The sequence below is a fragment of the Phascolarctos cinereus genome, unplaced genomic scaffold (assembly GCF_003287225.1).
Source record: "Phascolarctos cinereus isolate Bilbo 61053 unplaced genomic scaffold, phaCin_HiC Scaffold_7;HRSCAF=346, whole genome shotgun sequence".
Classification (NCBI taxonomy): Eukaryota; Metazoa; Chordata; class Mammalia; order Diprotodontia; family Phascolarctidae; genus Phascolarctos; species Phascolarctos cinereus.
This window is the reverse complement of record NW_027556180.1, coordinates 12,119,265-12,139,060: the sequence shown is the minus strand read 5'-3', so window position 1 is coordinate 12,139,060 and position 19,796 is coordinate 12,119,265. Positions and strand designations below refer to the sequence as shown.

The following is a 19,796-nucleotide window of genomic DNA, read 5'->3' as shown; positions in this document are numbered from 1 at the left end:
GCATCAAGCTAGACCCCTCACTGTATTACAGTAGGGGAAACTGAGGCCCGATGTGACTGACCCAGAGGCCCACAAATGGCCATGGCAGAGTGGGATTTGGACTTCAATTCTAAGACACCAGATCCAGTGTTGGTTCCCATGCCCCGTGATGTTTCTGCCAACAACGGGGCATCAGGGAAAGGAAGAGAAGAGAGGGAGAGCCCAAGATGGAGAAAAGAGAGAGAAGAGAGTAAGGATAGAGGAGGGAAAATGGATCAAAGGAAGCTATGGAGGGCAGAGAGAAAGAGAGCACAGAGAGACAGACAGGGAAAGATAAAGAGGGATAAAGAGGCAGAGACAGAAGAGAGAGAGAGAGAGAGAGAGAGAGAGAGAGAGAGAGAGAGAGAGAGAGAGAGAGAGAGGAGAGAGAGAGAGAGACAGGGATAGAGATAAAAGAGTGAGAGGAGAAACACAGAGAGAGAGTGATGGAGAGAGCTGAGAGACAGAGAGATGGATCAAGAAGGTGACTAAAGCCACAGAGAGCTGCCCGGGCATGGGGGATGGTGGCACCTTTTGCCCCTCAGAATGAAACCAAATGACTCTGTAGCGGCAGCACTCCAGGGCACCATCTCTGCAGTCAGACACAAAGCATCAGACAACCACCTTCCTTCCAGGAGCTGGAAGAACTCTTTGAGCTGTGTGAGGATGTTCAGAATGGAAACCAGCAGGGAGACCCCACTCCCACCCCCCATGTGCCTCAGCACTCTTTTTAGTTTCCCTTTCCATGGGAATTCCATCCCTGCAAAGGTCAGAATCCATCTTGTGGGATTTGGGAGAAAAATGGCTCTGAGAGGGAAGATGCCCAGGAGCTGCCTTCCAGAAATCAAGGGACAGGCTCATTTCTGGTGAAGGTGGAGCTGGGGCAGTGGAAAAGCCCTGGGTTTACAGCTAAAGGCCTGGGTTTGAATCCCAGCTCTTCTGCTTTAGAGTGCTAGGATATTGGAGAGGTCCTCTTCTTTCTCTGAGCCTCTGTTTCCTTCTCTGTCAAATAAGGGGCTTGGCCTCTAATGGCCCTTCTTCCAGTCCTACAAGGTGCTCCAGGGTCCCTTTTATTTTGTATTTCAAGTCTAAGAAAGCACAAGGCTTTGTACATTTTCCTTTTTGCACGTGGTCTCTTTCTCTTAACAGTGAAACATCAGCTGGATGCTGCCCTAGGTCCTCACTCAACACATTCTTGAGAGGATCTCTCTATGTTTTGTGATCCTTTCTATCAGACTTGAGAAGTGGCGTGGTCTAATACAGAGCCAGCCTCAGAGCCAAGGAGATGTGGGTGCCAATCCAGCCTCAGATCCATACTGGTTGGATGATCCTCGGCCCATCATTCCACTTTTTTGGTACCTGTGTAAGATTCTAGGCTGCAGAGGAGGGGCTGGCCTGTGTTAGCAGAAGGAGTTTTTTTTACATTAATGAAATCATAGGTACAGCACCCTTCCCTTCCTTAGCTTCTGAGAATGTACATCGAATGTCTGGCTTTCTTCCATCTTGTATGCCTTCTATATATGCTTTTCTATGTATGTATTATTCCCTCTTGCTAGATTGAGAGCTTCCTGAAGCCAAGGATTCTTTCATTTCTGTATTGGCATCCTCAGCACCTAGCACAATGCCTGGCACATAGTAGGTACTTAATAAATGCCTGTTGATTGACTGATTGAATGATGCTCAAACTCTAGGAGATGAATCCTTGGAAAGGTAAAACTGGGATCTAGGCATATATTCCTAGTAAAAGGTTCAGCCTCTTTTCTTTCCTTTAAGATGAGGGAACTGGAGTCACTGAACCATCAGCATTGTCCAGGAGCATTGAACACTCTCATATCTGGATAATTAGTGTCACGGCATCACCAATGTCAGAAATGGGAGGGACCTCAGACATCATTTAGTTTCATCCTTTCGGTGAATATTGCCATCTGATAGTTAACCCAGGCTACATGATCAGTACTTTGGAAGGCTCCCCATTCTTTTGAAGGGAGCAACATTCTGGCAGGTTAGTATTTTCAGAATTATAGATTATATCCTGAAAGTTGGAAGGTTGCTCCCCCCTCCCACCCCAAGGTCATAATCACATTGAGCCCCATCATCCCCAAACAGCATAGTTTCCAAGTTCTTGGCCCACTCAGGAGCTGTAGGGGAGGGTCATCTGTTTTTAGTCTTATGCATATGCATCAATTCAAAATGTCTAAGGTTTGCCTTCAAAACTTCTTGAGATTCTCCTATCAGAGCCCTTAAGCCTTCTCCTGGTTTCCATCTGATTATCCTCCAGAAGAAGTGGTTCAAAGACACTTTAACACCAACATTCCATCACTAACAACACAAAAGTTAAGCCCGGCCAAAACCCCTTTAGGAAGAACAGGTACTGCAGGCAAGAGTCTATTGGCTCAGCCCCCTCCAGTTTCAAAGGACGGGTCTTACCGGTTCTTTGTAAAGTGGGTTTGGGAGGGTATTTAGGCACAGACAGCTAGATCATTAGCCTATTCTAGATGCCACAGTTGAATGACAGGAGGTCTGGGGTCTCAAACAAATCAGGGACATGGAACTACAAAGAAAAACCAAGATGGGGACCACAAACACGAATCACTTTAAGAGGGATGGATAGTTCCAAAGGAAAGGTTATAAGGAAAATGGGATTCAGAGAAAACAAGAGTAGATAGAGCAGGGAAAAAAAAAACAAAAAAACAGAAAAAAAATATTTAAAAAAGAAGGGTACAGACCAAGCAAGTGCGGAAGAGAAAAGTGAGGTTATACCTAGTGTCATTTCCGAATGAAATGCTATAGGTGGGAGGCAGCCCGGGACACATACACGGACACACACAGAAGAAATTAAAATGTCAGAAAACACCGTCCAAATGGTGTCCAGTGAGAAGAAGCTAACTCCAAAAAGTCACGAAGTGTGTACATGACAAAACATGAGCCGTGTCCAGTCATGGGTTTTGGTGTGGCCAGAAATGTGGAAGAACGTGCATCTAGATATGGCCAGATACGGCCACCTGTGCAAATGATAAATGACTTCATCCTGTTTCCCAAAGCCCCAAACCTGGACAGACCATTCACATCCCATGTCAAGGCAGCTGGAGGTGGAAAGAGCTAAGGGCATTTGGGTCCATGTTCATGGATTTATGGGTATATTCACAGGGCCCTACCCAGAACCTTAGCCTTAGTCCTTCTGGACTACCCCCTCCCTTTACTCCCATGCTAAAAGAGGTGCATGTTCTGTGGAGGGCCAGAATGAGATCTTGGGGAGCTCAGGATAAAAGCCACTCCAAGATAGGAAGATGTTCAGGAGTTGATTCCCATCACCACCAACACCACCACCACCAACACAGAGAAAGACTTCATTTCCAAGAAAGCCATATCAACACCAATGCTAACAATCAGTGTCAAAGACATGGACAGAGAGGCCCAAGAGCCCAAGGGCTGAGGACCTTCTGTGGTGAAGAATTTAGAAGGAGTCACAAAACAGTCAATTCAAGGAGACAGGGGAGAAGAGTATGCTTATTCATAAGACAGAGGACAAAATGTCAAAATTGAAAGTGACCACCCAGACCAACCAAGCCTGAATAAAGATCCTCTACTAAGGCATCACCCAGTCTTTGCTTGAAGATTCCAAGGAGTGGAACCTCACTCTCTCCCCAGCCAGCCCATTCCACCTTGCGTTAGGAAGCTTCCCCTGCTAAACTGGGCCCTCTGTGGCTTCTGCCCTAGTTGTGCTTTCCGGTGCCGACAGCCCTTCCCAAACTTGAAGACAGACACATTCCAAGTTAAACAGCCTGCTCTCCTTTGACCCATCCTTGTCAGGTAGGCTTTCCAACCCGCTTTCCTCTACACATAATCTGACTTGTCAATGTTCAACCTAAAAAGGGTCATCCAGAACTGGGAAATAAACCAAGGCAAACCCACCAAACTGACGTTTCAGCTGTGGTCTAGCCAGTTCCGAGAAGACGGGAATGATCACATTCTCCTGCACACAGCCTCTCTCTTAATGAAGCCAGGGACAGGATCTGTTTCATGGTTTACTTGTTTTGGGGCTCCATGTCTCCACTCCCGGCCTTACAGTTTTCCTCAGATCTCAGCGTCAGAAGAGACCTCCAAGGCAGCTAGATTGTCTGTTTCACCAGGATGCCCTGGAATTCCTGGCGATAGCTACTCCCATTTTGTTTGCTTGTTTTGTTTTTGTTTTTAAATCTCCGTGCTATCATTCAGCCCTGGGCAGCTGGCCCTCAAAGACATTTTGACCACAAGATACCAATGCTTAGAATCTTGTGGCCAAAGCTCTGTCTTCTCCAGCTGTTGTGTTAATTGACTTCCCCACCCTATTAACTCACCCTGAAATCTCTCTCACTCCAAACTAATCCAGGCTTACTTCTCTTCCACCCTCCTACTCTGGCCCCACGATAAAAAGGGGCCTCAGTTCCCTGACTGAGTCAAGGAGACAGAAACAAGAGAACCTTCCATTTTCAGGGTTGTTTTAAAAAACAAAGGCAGAAAATGGAAGAGCCACACCTTTGCTCAGTGGGCCCATGTTTATTTAAAACATACCAAGCCTCAGGTTCAGGAATCTGAATTTGAAAGAAATGTCCATTACTTTGAGCCAACCCACCATTGCTCATCACTGGGCAAGCTTCCTGCCCTGTTCCTTTATGCACACTCATTTTTCTCAATCCCAAGCTTTGCTCTGGTAGATGGTGCTGGTGATCAAAGGTGACTAGACGCGGCTGATCTACCTGGTCTTGGTTTCATGGAATGATGGAGAGTCAAGAACCAAGATGAGTTTTGGTTTTTCAGAGATACTTTTTGACTATCACATTTCCTTCATTGTTCTCCCTCATTACTATGTCAGAATGCACATTTGCTCAAAGCTGACATACAGTATTTGAACAAGATATTTAAAAGATCTGTCTCAACTCCATTTTGTTACTTCTCCAAACATGAGCAAGTGGGGAACCAAGAAACGACCTTGGGATGTCATTAATACCCAACCTGCTTTGTGTATGTGGCATCATTAGAGGTGGGGGCCGGTTCAATGATGTGACTGAACTAGGCAATTGTCTGGGCTCTGTGGAATATGGCCTGAAACTACTATATTAAGGTGTCTTTCTGTCTTTCTCCATCTCCCTTAAGAGTAGAAGCAGCACTAAAAGAAAAAAAATGAGGGGTGGAGCAAGGGAAAAATCCACAAAAACAAACTCAAAGTACAGGAGAGTCGAAATCACCTAATTGCAGTAAACTGAGTGAAAATGGGTCCAGCAGCCAAAGAGATTCCGGCATCCTGAGTTGATTGAAATGCGCTCGATAGATTGTTTTGTGTGATGTCATAGGAAATGTGTCAGATTTGGTATTGGGAGAACTGGATTCAAATCCTGCTTCTGACACTCATTAGTTATGTGACCTTGGGCAAGTGACTCCTCTCTAAGTCTCCATTTTCTCAGCTGTAAAATGGGCATAGGCATTACACTCACTCACTACCTATCTCACAGAGTTGTGCCAAGAGTGTTTCTAAAATTTTAAAGCATTTTTGAAATATGAGTTGGGATGGGAACCCAGGCATGTTGACCAGGGAGCCAGGGAACTCTCCATAATGCCTTCAAAGGTGGGGCATGGAGAGCCAGCCAGATAAGGACATAAAGCTTGTCTTGGGTAGCCCTCAAGTGTTTTCTATACCACAGGCTTGTGGAAGAGATCTTGGAGACCTGGCCCAACTGAATCACTTTACAGATGGAGAAACTGAGGCTCAGAGAGTTGAAATGTCTGGGTCCAAACCACACACCAAATTAGGGGCAGGACTCACTCTTGAACCCAGACCTCCTGGTTGCCTACTTGCAGGTCACTGTACTACAACCAGAAATTCAGCCCAAACCTAGGAGACTACCCTGGATGCCTCTAGCTGGAGACAGAAGCTGATCTGTTAAACCCTTTCATGATAGTGTCAGTGGCTTTTTAGTGGGTTCCCATTTACTAGGAGATTGTAAACCCCTTGAAGGCAGGACTGTTTTTATTTTCTTTGCTTACCCAGTGCCTAACACAGAGCAAGGTTGGGACCAAGTAGGAAATTAATAAACACTTGTTGGGTTGAACCCTAGTATTTCAGGAGAGGACACCGAGGGAGGAGGGCAAAGGAGCCATCTTTAATGGTCCAATTTCAGGCACTGGGTTCCCAAGGCAAGGGAGGTATTTAGCAGTAGGCTGCTACCCCACTTGTCTAAACATTCTGGCCAGGTCTAAGACTTAGATAAGCTGTGTTCTGTTATGTGGGTGGTAGCTTCATGAGTGGTCAGTTGTAATTACAGCAAACACACGGCATTCTCTTAAGAGACTGGTTCTTGATGGGTCACAAGCCTTAGCTGACCTAGAGATGGGAATTCAGAAGATTTTTTCATGAATGCACTGGCCCTCAACAACTCTTGTTCACTCTTCAAACCATGCTCCAATAACAATGGTAGGGAAACAGTGCAGTGCAGGTGGCATTTCCCTATTCTCTAGCCAGCTCAATGGAGCAAATCAAGATTGTAAGCATGCCAAGCCAGTGATACGTTCACAACCTCAACAAAGAGACTTGCATGATGTCAGAGCCACGTCAGAGCCATGTGAGGCCATTGGCATGTACCAGGATGACTCTTAAAATCCAAGAGCAGATCTAGCCCTTAGATGCCATCAATCACATGCTGAAGAGCTGAAAAGAATTAGGAACAATATAAAAGGGCTGGCCTCCCATCCTGCATCTTGGATATGAGATCAGCACAATCCTGAAAGTTTCTGTCCCTCGTCATGGCTTTCTTGGGCCTTCCTCATTGTAGGAGATACAGCAATGGGCTTGGAATCTAGGAGACTTGGGTCCAAACCTAGCTCTTCCACTTTCTGCCCTAGATATGTCACCCAATTTCTTGGGGCCTCAGTCGCCTCTTCTGTAAACTGAGGGAATTGGACCAGTTGACCTCTGGAGCCCCCTTCAGCTCTAAAATTATGATGCTAAGTCATGGGAGTTCTCAGCATCCAATCAACAAACCCAAGGCTTCAACCAAAGTCTCTCTCTATCCTACGTGATGTAATATGGGGCATTGTCTAGTTAGAAAATGGCTGCAGCTCATGACTGCTCTAGTGTTTGACTACAGAGTGCTTCACTGGAGGATGGGAAACCTAGACCTTTGGTGAGGCCACATGGTCAGGGGCTGCTATGGATGGAGACAGCTCAGTGGTGCTGTTCTCATAGCATCCATAAGCCTGGCTTGGGTGACAGAAACTGGATTCATCCTTTACCACATGAGGAATCCGTCAGGATTGCTTGACCGGCAGGTGCTTCATCCCCCGGGACAAGAGGTTAGCCACTTAGGGAAGATTCCCTCCCGTATCCCTCCATGCACTAGACCCTCTGACCACAGGAAGGAAGATTCCCTGAGCAGCCTCCCAGAGTGGGCTGATCACTGGCCAGCCCCTCAGGAGGCACGTTATCTCGCTGGCTGTGACTCCATGGCTTTCACTAAGTTTGAACCAGAAAAGTCAGCCTTGGGGAATGATTAGAGCTCTAGCCCACTGCTGGAAGAGCTCAGTTCAAGTTTGACTGTGCCCACGTGCTAGCTGTGTGACTATAACAATTCACTTCTTTCTGGGCTTCAGTTTCCTCATCTGTAAAATGAGATAGCTTCTAGGCCCTTCCAGCCCTTTATCTGGGCTTCAATGATCCCAGATACTTCTCTGTTCTGGGCCTCAATCTGCTCATCTTTGAATTGGGGGAGTTGGACAAGAGTCTCTAGGGATGTTTCCAGCTCTGAAACACTGAGCTTTTTCTGAGGGTGTAAAGTTCTCCAGAGGAGTCGTGTGAGACACATAATAATGATGAGAATATGTGACACATGATGCTTTCAGATCCCCAAAGGGGTTTCTTTAAGCAGAGATCTGCTCCCCTATTCAATCAGTGCCAGTGGCTTCCATCACCTCTGGGACCAAGTCTCCAGGAAGCCCTTCCCAGCCTGGCCTCTGCCTCTTCCCAGCCTCATGGAGCATCACAGGCCTCCTGTCCTCTGAGCCCTCTCTCTGTTCCTCACAAATGATGCCCCCTCTTCCGCCTCCATATCTTTGCACGGTCTTCCCCATGCCTGGAATGTCTCTCTTCTTACCTCCAGCTCCTAGGGCACCTGTCTTCCTTTAGAATGCAGTTCCAGCACCACTTTTTACCCAAGGCCGATGATTCCAACCCTTGGGCTCCCCTCCCTCCCAGATTACTTTGTATTTATATGTATAGATTTGCGCTTACTCACTTTATATTTATGCTGTCTACATTAGTATTGGTACTTGTCTTCTCCTCTATTATTAGAGTTTTCATTCTCTATTTGTATTTTTGGTGCCAGGCAAAGTAGGCGCTTAATAAATGCTTATTGGTTGATTGACTAATTGATATGGCTCCTAATCCCTCTACATCAGGATCTCACAAGAACAAGGTAGGTACTATAGGGGTTATTATGCCCATTTTACAGATGGCAAAACAAGCCCTTAGAGGCCATGACTCGCCCAAGGTCACCCCACTAGTACGGTGTTGGAGGCCACATTTGAATTTGGGCCTGTGTCCACACCAAGGGCAGAGTTCATTCTAGGCTCCAACATGCCCTGGCTGGTTCATGAGGTGGGGTGAGGACTTCTGGGATCTCACTCCCCTAGAGATGCACCTCTGAACCCCAGCCGTGCCCTCAGTTTGGGGCATTTAATTTAGCCTTAAAATGGCGCTGAGACTTTGGAGACCCCCTGCCTTTAGAGCTAGGAAGGAGCAGTGGTTCATCTGGGCCAATCCCCGCCTTCTTACAGATGAGGAAGTGGAGACTCAACCTGTGCAAGGTGGGAGCAGTGGGGTATAACAGAACAGACCCCTGGCTCTGGAAACGGAGGACCTGGATTTGAGTCCCACCCTTGATCCTAGCTCCTGACAGTACCTCAGTTTCCTCACCAGGAAAAGGAGGGGATTGGGATGAGAGGTCCTTGAGATCCTGAGATGTTTCTGGTCACCAGTCCCCTCACCAGGAGCTGAGCTGGGCTTTGCACCAGGGGCCCTAGACTCCAAGGTCAGCCCTCATCTGCTGCTCTCCAATGCAGAACACAAGAATGACATCTACAGCCCTTCAAGGCAGAGGAGCAGGGCCTGAGCCTGGGCCTGGTCTGGCCTCTGCCTCATCCTGGCTGGGTGACCCTGGATAAGTCACTTCTAGGTGTCTCAAACAACTCTCAGAGATGGTAAATTACAGAGAGGACATTTCTACACCCATTCTACAGATGAAATCCCATCTCCTGATCCAAAATACTTTCCTTATGGCCACCCTGTGAGGTCAGTAGCCCAAGGCGAATTCCTTCCACTTTTCAGAGGAGGGCTGGCTTACCAGAGAAGTGCTAGCTGAGGTCCCTGAGAGGCGGATTAGAATGGGAGCTCCCTGAGGGCAGGAACTGCTTTCTTTGACCTTTCTTTGCATGCCCAGCTTCTGGCACAGAGGAAGCACTTAATTAATGCTTGCTCATTGGCTGACCAATCCACTGTAGCAACTTGCAAGTATGGAGAACCATACAGGCCGGAAGACCAGCATTTGTCCACGACATCCTCCACGGCCCTCCCTGTGTAACAGCAGCTTCAGTCAACATGAACCTCCAGGGAAGGAGAGAACGCTTGGAAAGCTGAAATGGGGCAAGAGGATGCCATTGTCTCTGCAGTGATGAACAAGGGCTGCCATCTTGGTCCTGTCCCATGGTCCTTGAAGGCTCAACTTCTCATGGAGCCTCCTTTAAGCCACTGAGTGGTAAGGAGGGAGCTGGAAGCGAACACCAGGGGCAGAATACTCAAGGATTCCCTTTCCTCCAGAAGGGAAGAGAGGACAAAGCCGGAAAACTCCTCCCCCTGGAAGATAAGTCCCCTGAGGGCAAGACCTGGGGCCTAGCCCATCAAAGTGCTTAATCAATGGTTGTAGACTGAGGGCCCCTTCTGGGAAGTGAGAGATGTCCATAAAGTAAACTCCTCCAGGGCAGGCACTGCCTCCATTCTGCCTTAGAGCTTCTGGACAATTGAAGTTGCTTCTTTCCAGGGGCTCTTCTAGGAGGGCAAGGGCTGATTCACTTGTGTCTCCGGCATCTTGCACACACTAAAGCTTGACATATGTGTGTTGTACTGGGTTGCATTGTCTTGTATTCAGAGTGGGCCAAAGTGTGGCACGGGGAGTCAGAGGATCTGAGTTCAAATCTTGACTCCATCACTACCTACCCAGGCAACCTTGGCTCTGTGCCTGCTTGGCAATGCTGAGAATTCTCTGGGTTTCAGCTATATCTAGCTTAACCTTCTTTTCTTTTATTTCAATTGATCAGATTAAGTTGTTATTTTTGGTGTGTCATTATCAGTTCTACCTAAGTTTATTATTATGGGATGAAATGCAGAGCTAGAAGAGATCTTAGAGCAATCTTAGAAGTCATCTTGTGAGGCGGCTGGTGGCACCGTAGTGCTCAAGGCCCTGGGGTTGGAGTCAGGAAAACCTGAGTCCAAATCTAACCTCAGACATTATCAGCTGCGTGACCCTGGGAAAGTCACTTAACTGCCTCCATTTCCTCCATTTAAAATAGGGATAATAACAGTTTTCAGGGTTGTTGTGAGGATCAAGTGAAGTGATATTTGTGAAGTGCTTAGCACAGTGCCTGGCACATTAGGTGCTTAATAAATATCTGTTCTCTCCTCTCCACCCAGCCCCCCCCCATTTGATCCTCAGAGCAGCCCTGTGAAGCAGGTGCTATGTTTGTTATTAATTAGTTTCACCGTTTTACTGATAAGGAAAGCAGGGCTCAGAGAACTTGAGCAAGTCAAAGAGACTTGCTCAGGGTCACAGAGCTTGTATCTGAGGCGAGATTCAAACCCAGTATTTAGGGAACCTAAGTTCAGGTCTCTATTAACATTCCTGTGAAAGGGGTGTGTGTGTGTGTGTGTGTGTGTGTGTGTGTGTGTGTGTGTGGGCAGTGAGTGAGAGAGGAGCCTAGAAGTGGTAACACCACGGTTTAGCAAGGTCTTAAATCTGATCTCTTATGACGATGGAAGATCATGGAAATGGTATCAAACAATTTCATCCCACGTACAGTTAGTGGATTCCAGGAGAGGGAGAAGCCTGTGGTGCCGCCTCACTTGTTTGCAGAGCAGACTTTCTGAGGCCAGTCAGTCATCAAGGTTTATTAGCCAGATTTGTCGGTGCTACATTCTTCAAACCTCTAGTTCGTATATTTTTAAAAAAGGTTTCATTAGATATTTTTTACTTGAAAAATTGTGAATCAGAGCCTCGGAGTTGTCCTAATAGATTGGAAGCTCCTTGAAGGCAAGGCCAATTTCATTTACATCAAATACAAAAGCCTCTGTTTGGCATTTCAAGCTCTTCCCAGCCTGGTCCTTTCTCCCTTTCCAGTTTTTTACCCATTATCCTTGTTCCAGCTCTCTACCCTCTAGCCAGACAAGCTGATTTCTGTTCCTTACACACAACACTCCACCCCCATGTTGTCTGCTTTCCCTCCTCTGCTCCGCTGCTTAGAGTCTCTGGCCTCCTTCAAGGCTCAGCTCACCGCCGCCACACACCCCCCCCCCCCACCTCGGGCAGGAGGCCTTGCCTGGCTCCCTCCCCCCCATGGCTGCGAGCACTTTTAGGGTCGAAGCTTTGCATGAATTCTGTACACACTCATACGTTAAATTCATGCTGTCTTCACATTACAACATAAGCTTCACTTTTTTCTTTGTTTCTGCAGGACTTAGTGCAGGACCTGGAACAGGGCAGGCACCTTAATGCCTGTTGATTGTTGATTTTATCTCTGAATTCCCAGCACCGACCACAGTGCCTAGGATGCAGTAAGTGCTTAATACATGCTGGTCAAATTAGATTTGTAGGAGCAGCAAAGCATAGCATTTGGACGATGCTCTTTGGTGGTTTGGGGGAAAGGAGGATGTGCCAAAATGAGGTTTGCCTGTTTTTGCATCCTATTTCCTACTTCTGTATGAACGTATGGGCTGCTCTGGGCTCTCTCCCTTTCCCTCACAGAATGCCTGCGTTTGTTCCAAACACAGCTCATGCACCTGGTCCTGAACAAGGCCCTTCCTACCTGCCCTCTCCTCTCACCTAGCTATTAATACTTTCTTCCTCTTGAAGTAGCTTTGCCCAAACATGCCTTTCCCTTAGGATCATGTAAGGTTCCGGAGGGAGGCGGCTTGGTGTTTTTGTCTTTTATCCCCCTCCAATGCCTAGTATGTAGTAAAGTGCTGATTGAATTGAATGGATTTACTGGCCCTGAGGCCAGTACTAAGCTGAGGCTTAGTATCAGGAGGAAGCAGAGACAGTCTGGTGGGAGTGCTCAAAGCCTTCCTACTATGGCCTCTAGTCATAGCAAGTGATGGGAGTCATTTTCTCATCCCAGGTAAACTGAGGTATGAGGTGGATATATTTTACAGAGAATTTTCTCTGGAAGGGACCTTCGAAGCATCAATTTGTACCCCCTCATTTTACAGATGAAGAAAAAGTCACAGAGAAGTTCAAAGGCTTTCTCAGAGATACACAAGTAGAAAGTGTCTGAGGTGGGCTCAGAACCCAGGTCTTCCTGATTCTAACTCCAGAGCTCCATCCGCTACTAGTTCATCCGTGCAGCCTCTGTTGGTTTTCCATTAGGAAAAAGAAACCAACTGTCCTTTGCTTTCACCCTTTGCTTTCTCCTGGTTATCATCACTGGTTAATTAAGGAATATTTCTGAGAATGGCTGTCAGCCAACATCTACAAGGCACCCAGTGAGCCCCAGGAGCGGTATTCACATAGAATGTGGAGAGGAGGAAAACAAGGCAAACAGGACCATTCTTCCATCATGACGTCAGATCCATGGACCTGAGGTAGAGGTTTTCTACCATTAAAGAAAGATTCCCTGGAACTGGAGAATGAAGAGAACAGAGTCCATTTCTGACCCCTTGGATGGATGGATGGTTCCATTTAGGCAATACTGAGGACTGTTCTCTTTGTAGGGAAACAACCAGTTCGGAGCAGGCCTGTGAGTCACTTCACCTCTTGCCACTTGCTCATTACTTCAGTGGATTGTGACTCCAGCTGAGCTGGTGGCCAAGAGGAGAAAGGCCTTCATCTGGGTTTTCGAGGCCTCACAAAAATGAGGGTCTTTTCAGGGTCCTGACAGGAGCTTTCATGGTTCTGTCTGCTGCCTAATCTACCAAGAGAATTCTTTGTGTCTCACACAAACTATTTTACTCTCAAGTATCAGTTGTGAAATGGAGGTCAAACTTAAATCACACAAAGGCAGTTCCTTCTCTTTCCCTAATAGAAACTGCAGAATTAGGTGAGGGATCATTTGCACAGTTTGGACAACGTCTATCTGGTGCCGAAGTCTGTCATCCTTCGGTGAGGTGCATTCCTACAGAGTGTGCTGCCTCCCTCCTGGACCAAAGGTAGGACCAGTTTATGGGGCTCTAAAGGGGCAGCATTGGGAGATCCTGAATAAGTGTGGAAGAGCAAACGAGTGCCCTGCTCCCCCCCAGAAACGTCACATACAAATCGGCTGCTAGCCTCATGGCTACAACAGAGAGTTCTTTGGGTCTGGCCTCTTACCAACTTAAGCAATCTGTGATTGATGAGAAGGAGGTCTTCCCTTCCCTGTCTAGTTTCTTCACCAATCATTCCCTTCACATCTATTCACCCAGCTGGCTATTGCTTTCACCCATCTGTCCTAGCCAGTCCAAGCTGGTCCTTTCCTCTCTCCACTTTCCACAGAGTACAGTGCCATGGGCTAGATTTGGATTTTTTGGACAAAGTATCCCACCTGATGCCCAGGTTCAGCTCAGCCCATGCCAGCCTCACATGCAGCCAAAGTCTCATAGCGCTCCTTTCAGGGCTAGGGCAGTTAGGGAGGTAAGTGCTTGGGAAGGGGGAGGAGGCGTGTGGAGACAGTGGGCCAGCATGTCTCTGCAGCAATGAGAGCAGCAAAGTTGGGGTGGGAGTGAGGTAGGAAATCAGCCAAAAAGATAAAGGAAAAAAAAATCAGCCTAAAATAAATGAAGAAAATTTAAAGAAAAAGGGGGGAAATGGAAAAAAAGATGACTGAAGAATCAGAGGAGGGAAGGTAGGAAAGCCAATTTCTCAGGGATGCAAAGGGTAGAAAAATTAAATAATTAGGGAGGGAAGGGATTGATAACAAAGAATGGGGAAGGAGGGATTTGGAGGAAGAGAGGGGGAAAAGGAAAATGAGGAGAAGAGGAGTTTAAATGAAAAACCAAGGGAAACAAAGAATACCTAGGCATGTCCGCATCAAGAAACTGCCTGCGGAAACACAAAACATTATATGGTTAGTGTGGGTTCAAATGGTCGGCGGCCGGACAAGCAGGGGCAGCGGGCGGCGTGGTCAGGAAGGCACATTGGAGGCGAGGTTGCCCCCTAATCCCAGGCCCCTCCCAAGCTGCAGTGGAGCACAGCCAAGCCTTGGGCCCCCTCCACGGGGAGGCCATGGGGAGGCCATGGCGAGGAAAGGGGAGCAGGAGCCTCCGGGGAATCCGGGCTGGCAGGAAGGAGCCACGTAGCAGAACGCAAGCTGAGCAGCCCTGGTGAGGGAAAAAGGCCTGGGACCACCTTGGTCTCTTGTTAGTCCGAGTCCCCAGGGGAACGTGGACCCTGTTCTCCACCCAGGCCTTGATTCCCCTCGGGGCAACCTGATCTCAGAGCTCAGCACAGCGAGTTTGGGGGTGGAATCATAAAACCTTAGGCTTGGAAAAAACCTTGGAGGTCAGGTCCAAATAGCATCTGGGCAGGACTCGCCTATACAATTTCCTCAACAAGTGGCCCAGCCCCTGCTTAAGGGTCTGTACTGTTGGGAGAAGCTGCTCTCTACTGAGGCAGCTCATTTGCCATTGGACAGCTCTGGTAATTAGCAATCTTGAGCTTGCCTTGAGCTGAAATCCATCCCCAGAACTCAACTCTAATCCTAAACTTGCTGCAGGCAAGTAAGGTGGATGCTAGAATTCTATTTATTATGGAGAAGCAGAATCTTGTGATACCCCAGTCAATGGCAACACTGAGGTGGCATTGGCCAGCTCCAAGGGGTTTCGTGATTGGCAAAGGCAAGTGCCTCCCCCTAAGACTTTCAGGACAGAAAAGGTAGTGAAGGAGAAAGAGGTTAAGGGGCTGGTTCATCCTGGGACCTGCCCTTTGGGATTAAGAGCAAAGATGAGCGGGAACTAAGCTGTAAATTGATGTTATTTGGGGAAAAACAAGTGATTGGTTTCATTTAAGCCCTGTACGTCAGCTGTCCTCTCTGTATCCTTCGTTTAGTGGCTTCCACAAACGAGTCAGAAATTGCAGCAATCAGGAACCCAAACAATGAAGCCACAACCCAGCCTGGCGCCAGACCAAACAAGAGGAGGACTCTTCAATGGTCTGAAGAAATTCTTCTTTCCTGGGTCCTACTGAAAATCACTTTCCCTCTTCTTTCTACAAAAGGCAACATGCTTCCTACCTCTGTTCTTTCTGGCTTACTCACAGAATCATCGGTTTCGAGCTGGAAGGGACCATAGAAGCTCTTAAAGTCCAACATCTGCATTTTATGGGTGAGGAAACTGAGTCACAGAGAGGCTAAGTGACCTGCCCAGAGTCACAGCACAAGTAAGTGTCTGAGGAGGTGTTTGAACTCTGTCTTCTTGACTGCAAATGCAGGAGTGCAGGGTTCTATCCACTATTCATACAGCACCTGCCTTCGCAGAATATGTATGTGTATGTATATTATATGTAGATATAAAATCTGTGTATGTATATATGCACATATATGAATGTGTGCGTAGCGGTACAGAGCATATTTCAAAGTCTAGCTTGGCTGTGAGAACAGTTACATAGTTGTAGGTGATCTTGGTTCTTGAGAATATGAATGAGCCCATTTCCCCATACCCTGAGAGAGCCACCAGACTGTCTGTTCCTTTCATGCCTTCCCTGGTACTTCTACAAACAGCACTGAGTTACAGCCGAATGAATGCCTATTGGATTGAGTTTAATTGAATTAATAGCTTAGGAAGAGTCATCCCTGCGAACTCTGCTTGTGAGGAACCCGCAGTCTTCAGGTTCCCAGTCTGGGTCTCCCCTCCCTCACTTCGCTGCACTGCCTCCTAGCAGCTCTTCTGATCATTTTGTCAGGAAATTGCAAGCAAGAACCCTCTTGATCCCCAGACCTTTGCATAAGTGAAGATTCACAAAGAGGATCTTAGTCAGTGCTTCCTGCTTCTTAGCAGAAGTGAATTTGGGCATCTCAACAAAGAGGTCAGAAAATAAAGGAAATATGAATCTCCTACTAATGGCTTCTCTGTTTTGTTATGTGATAACAAGCATTAGGTTCTCATTCCTTTCAAAGTATCCCCAAACTTCAAAGTGATCTCTGCTGTGCACATGGAGCCCCCCTTCCCCAAAAGCCTCTTATGTGATGCTACCCTAGGAGACATTCTAGCTGTTAGCACCAATGAAATCTTCCTGGACCTCCTTACCATCTAGACTAAGCCTTTTTTTTTTTTAATTTCCTACTCACTAAACCAGGTGTGGCTGCCTGAGGCTCTCTAACCATAGACTACATTTTAGAACTTTGGGGTCACTTAAACAAATGAAAAACGATTCCAGGCTCAACCCCACCTACCTCATTTTCCTGTAACTCCAAAGAGATCTTTTATTACATTTTACCAGAAAGGTTCAAATCTGGACTGAGGCCAAGCACAAATGATAATGACTCCAAGGGAGAAGTCTTTGGGACGTTAGGCAGGGTTCTGTCAGCATGGACCTAAATGTTTCTGAACTAGAGCCTTCTGTGCATGACTTCTGCTGGGATCTGAGTGTCTGCCTCTTTACTGTCTCACTCTTGTACTTCTATTCCTGATTGATTGATCAGCCAACAAACAATTATTAACCACCTACTCTGTGCCAGGCTGTCCGTTGCCCCATGTTGACTCTATTCAAGGAATGCTTGCAGTAGACCTTCTGGTAAAGCAAAGGACAGGTTCATAATATAAAAAGCACCCAAGTTCCTTCCTCCAAATTCTCCTTAGCTTCCTCCAAAGCCCGGGTCACATGTCACCCCATCCCTTGTGGTCAGTGCACTCTCTTCAAATTCTCATGCATATACTTCTCCGTTTACATGTTGCGACCTCCCAGTAGAATGTAAGCTCACTGAGGGCAGGAACCATTTTATTTTTGTCTCTGTGTATGCCAGGCACATAGTAGGTATGTTTAGCAAATGTTTGTTGATTGATTTCTCAGCCTGTGTCTCCATCCCCATGACCTTATACCTTCTTGATCAGCTCCCTACCTCATGTCAACTGTAGTTGCTTCTGCGGACCAGCTCCTGGCTGCTGCTAACTGGTTATCAGTGTTTGGATGGAGATGAATATGAAAATTCCTTCTGACACAGACCATTACCACCAAGGGTGATCAGAAATGACTGCAGGGCCAAGCCAGCTAATTGGCAGTATGCTGTGGAATGGGCTGATCAGCTTTAGAGTGTTAATAAAGGAGAGAGCCTGAACAGGCGGACAGATGGGCAGCGCTGGATTCGGGCAGCAGGCTGTTAGTGTCCCACAGCCTTCCTCCTCAGCTCCACCTCCTGTGATCCCTGTCCCCTGTCAAGGCTCAACTCAGGTGCACCTCCCACACTAGGTGCATCCCGACTTCCCCACCCCCAAATCACATTGTATTCATTTTGCGTTTTCTAAAAAACTCTTTGTTTTAGAGGTTCCCCTGCTCAGTGATCTCCTGCTGTATCTTCCGGAAGGCAGACAACCTACACTTGCAGCCCTCCTCCACCTGAAAGCAGTAGGAGGTCACAGAGAAAGGAGACCATGGTAGCAAGGAGGCTGACGGGGTGAGTGATCCCCTGTCAGGGAGTGAGGGGAGCATACATGATGCATGCGATCTTTGACCACCTCCAATGACCAGGGATGCTGTTCAGAGAGGGTTTAGAGGTTGAGAAAAGAAAATCAGGCACTGATCCCAAAAGGGAAAACTCACCGATCGTCCTGAGAAGGCTGGACGTAGCCCGAGGAAAGGATGTTGAGCGAGAGAATGTTGGGATCAATGAGGGATTCGTCTGTTTCGGGAGTGTTCCGGATCCGACCTAGAGGATACAACAGAAGCTTCAGTCATCTCAGAGAAGAGTAGGCAGAAAGGCATGGAGCCTTCACCCTCATTGCTGCTCTCGACTAAACGAAAGAGGTGACATTTGCCAACACTGTTTCTAGGGATCCGAACAGACCCTGAGCCCCATGGCACATGCTTCGATGCTGCTGGTGTCCCTCTAGGGACAGTGCTGATCCAGAGGTTGTATTTAGAAGAAAAAAACTTCATCCGTTCAGGTGACTGTAAGCTCTTCATCATTTGGAGATGCCTTACTTTGGCTTTGCATTCCTAGCACCTAGGACAGTGCCTTACACATAGCAGGTGCTTAATGTTTATTGGGTAGAATTGGGTCCACCTCCCCTTCAGCCTCCTTGAGTATGGGAAGGACGATTACAATTGCATTTTAAGAGTATACAAAGGCTTGGGGCCGCTAGGTGGCGCAGTGGATAGAGCACCAGTCCCGGATTCTGGAGGACCTAAGTTCAAATCCAGCCTCAGACACACAACACTTACTATCTGTGTGACCCTGGGCAAGTCACTTAGCCCCATTGCCTACCTAAAAAAAGAAAAAAAAAGAGTATATAAAGGGTTGTTTTCTCCTAAGACAAGAGTTTAAGTCATCGCCAGGTCAAGGCTCTAATCTCGTTGGTGGGAGGTACAGGACCCGAGTTCAAATCCTGGATCTGATACTTACTACCTCCATGACCTTGGTCAAATTGCTTACCCTGTCTGAGTCTCACTTTCATTGTTTGTAACTGGAAGTGTTGGACCAGATGATCTCCAAGGTTCCTTTTAGCCCTAGATTTATGATTCTCTGATTCTATGGTTGTGACCAGGTTATAAACAATGGGCATTTCCACATATTTTGCAGATGTTTTCCTGTGAATTCTTTGTGGAAAGGCATAATACTTGCATGTAACTTCCTCTATATACACACAGATAACCATAATTACTGCATTTTGTAGGCAGTACAAACCTAACACAGAAATAAGGTAGGCAAAGGCAGGAGTGGGCTGGTACCATAGTCCCATAAATTCTTAGCCTCATTCTAGCCTACTTCCGGGCTTTTACATTGTATAAGATTGCTAGTCGGCCTTAACTTAAGAAAAACCAAAATGCCAAAAATCTGGAATGGATCCGATTCAACCCAATCCAACCAGCATTAATTGAGTGCCTACTATATGCCACACCCTGATAGAGGTGCTTGAGATATGAAGACAAAACATGAATGTGTCTCTGTTCTCAAGGAGCTCCCAGCTCACTGGCCAGACACCTCATGCACACGGATAACTTAGCAGAAGGCAATTTGAGGAGAGGAATCAGGAGAGGCTTCCTGCAGGAGGGGGCACCTGAGCTAAGGCTGGAAGGAAGCCAGGGCAAAGAGGAGGACTAAACTCAGGTCATGTTGACATTCCAGATCCATTCTCTGCTTTACAAACTGATCTGCTGGAAGTATTCCTTTAGCAAGGAAGTATCATGTTATGCTGCATGGAAGGCTGGACTGGATCTAGGAAGAGCCAGGTTTACATCCTGGCTCTGAAGTAGGTGACCATGCTTTACCTTCCTGAGCCTCAGTTTTCTCTTCTGTAAAATGGGGACAATGATATTGATAGTGCCTATCTTACGGAGCTGTTCAGAGGCTCAAATGAA

At 47.1% G+C, this 19,796-nt stretch overlaps 1 protein-coding gene across 1 annotated transcript in view; it reads right to left on the bottom strand.

Annotated features, from left to right (window-relative positions):
• Positions 1–19,796, bottom strand: part of KIF1A (kinesin family member 1A) — a 198,710-nt gene that overhangs the window by 23,005 nt on the left and 155,909 nt on the right. Inside the window, 3 exon segments of the mRNA XM_078147217.1 lie at positions 2,779–2,802; positions 14,301–14,327; positions 18,039–18,144. Coding sequence (XP_078003343.1) covers positions 2,779–2,802; positions 14,301–14,327; positions 18,039–18,144 — 157 coding nt within the window.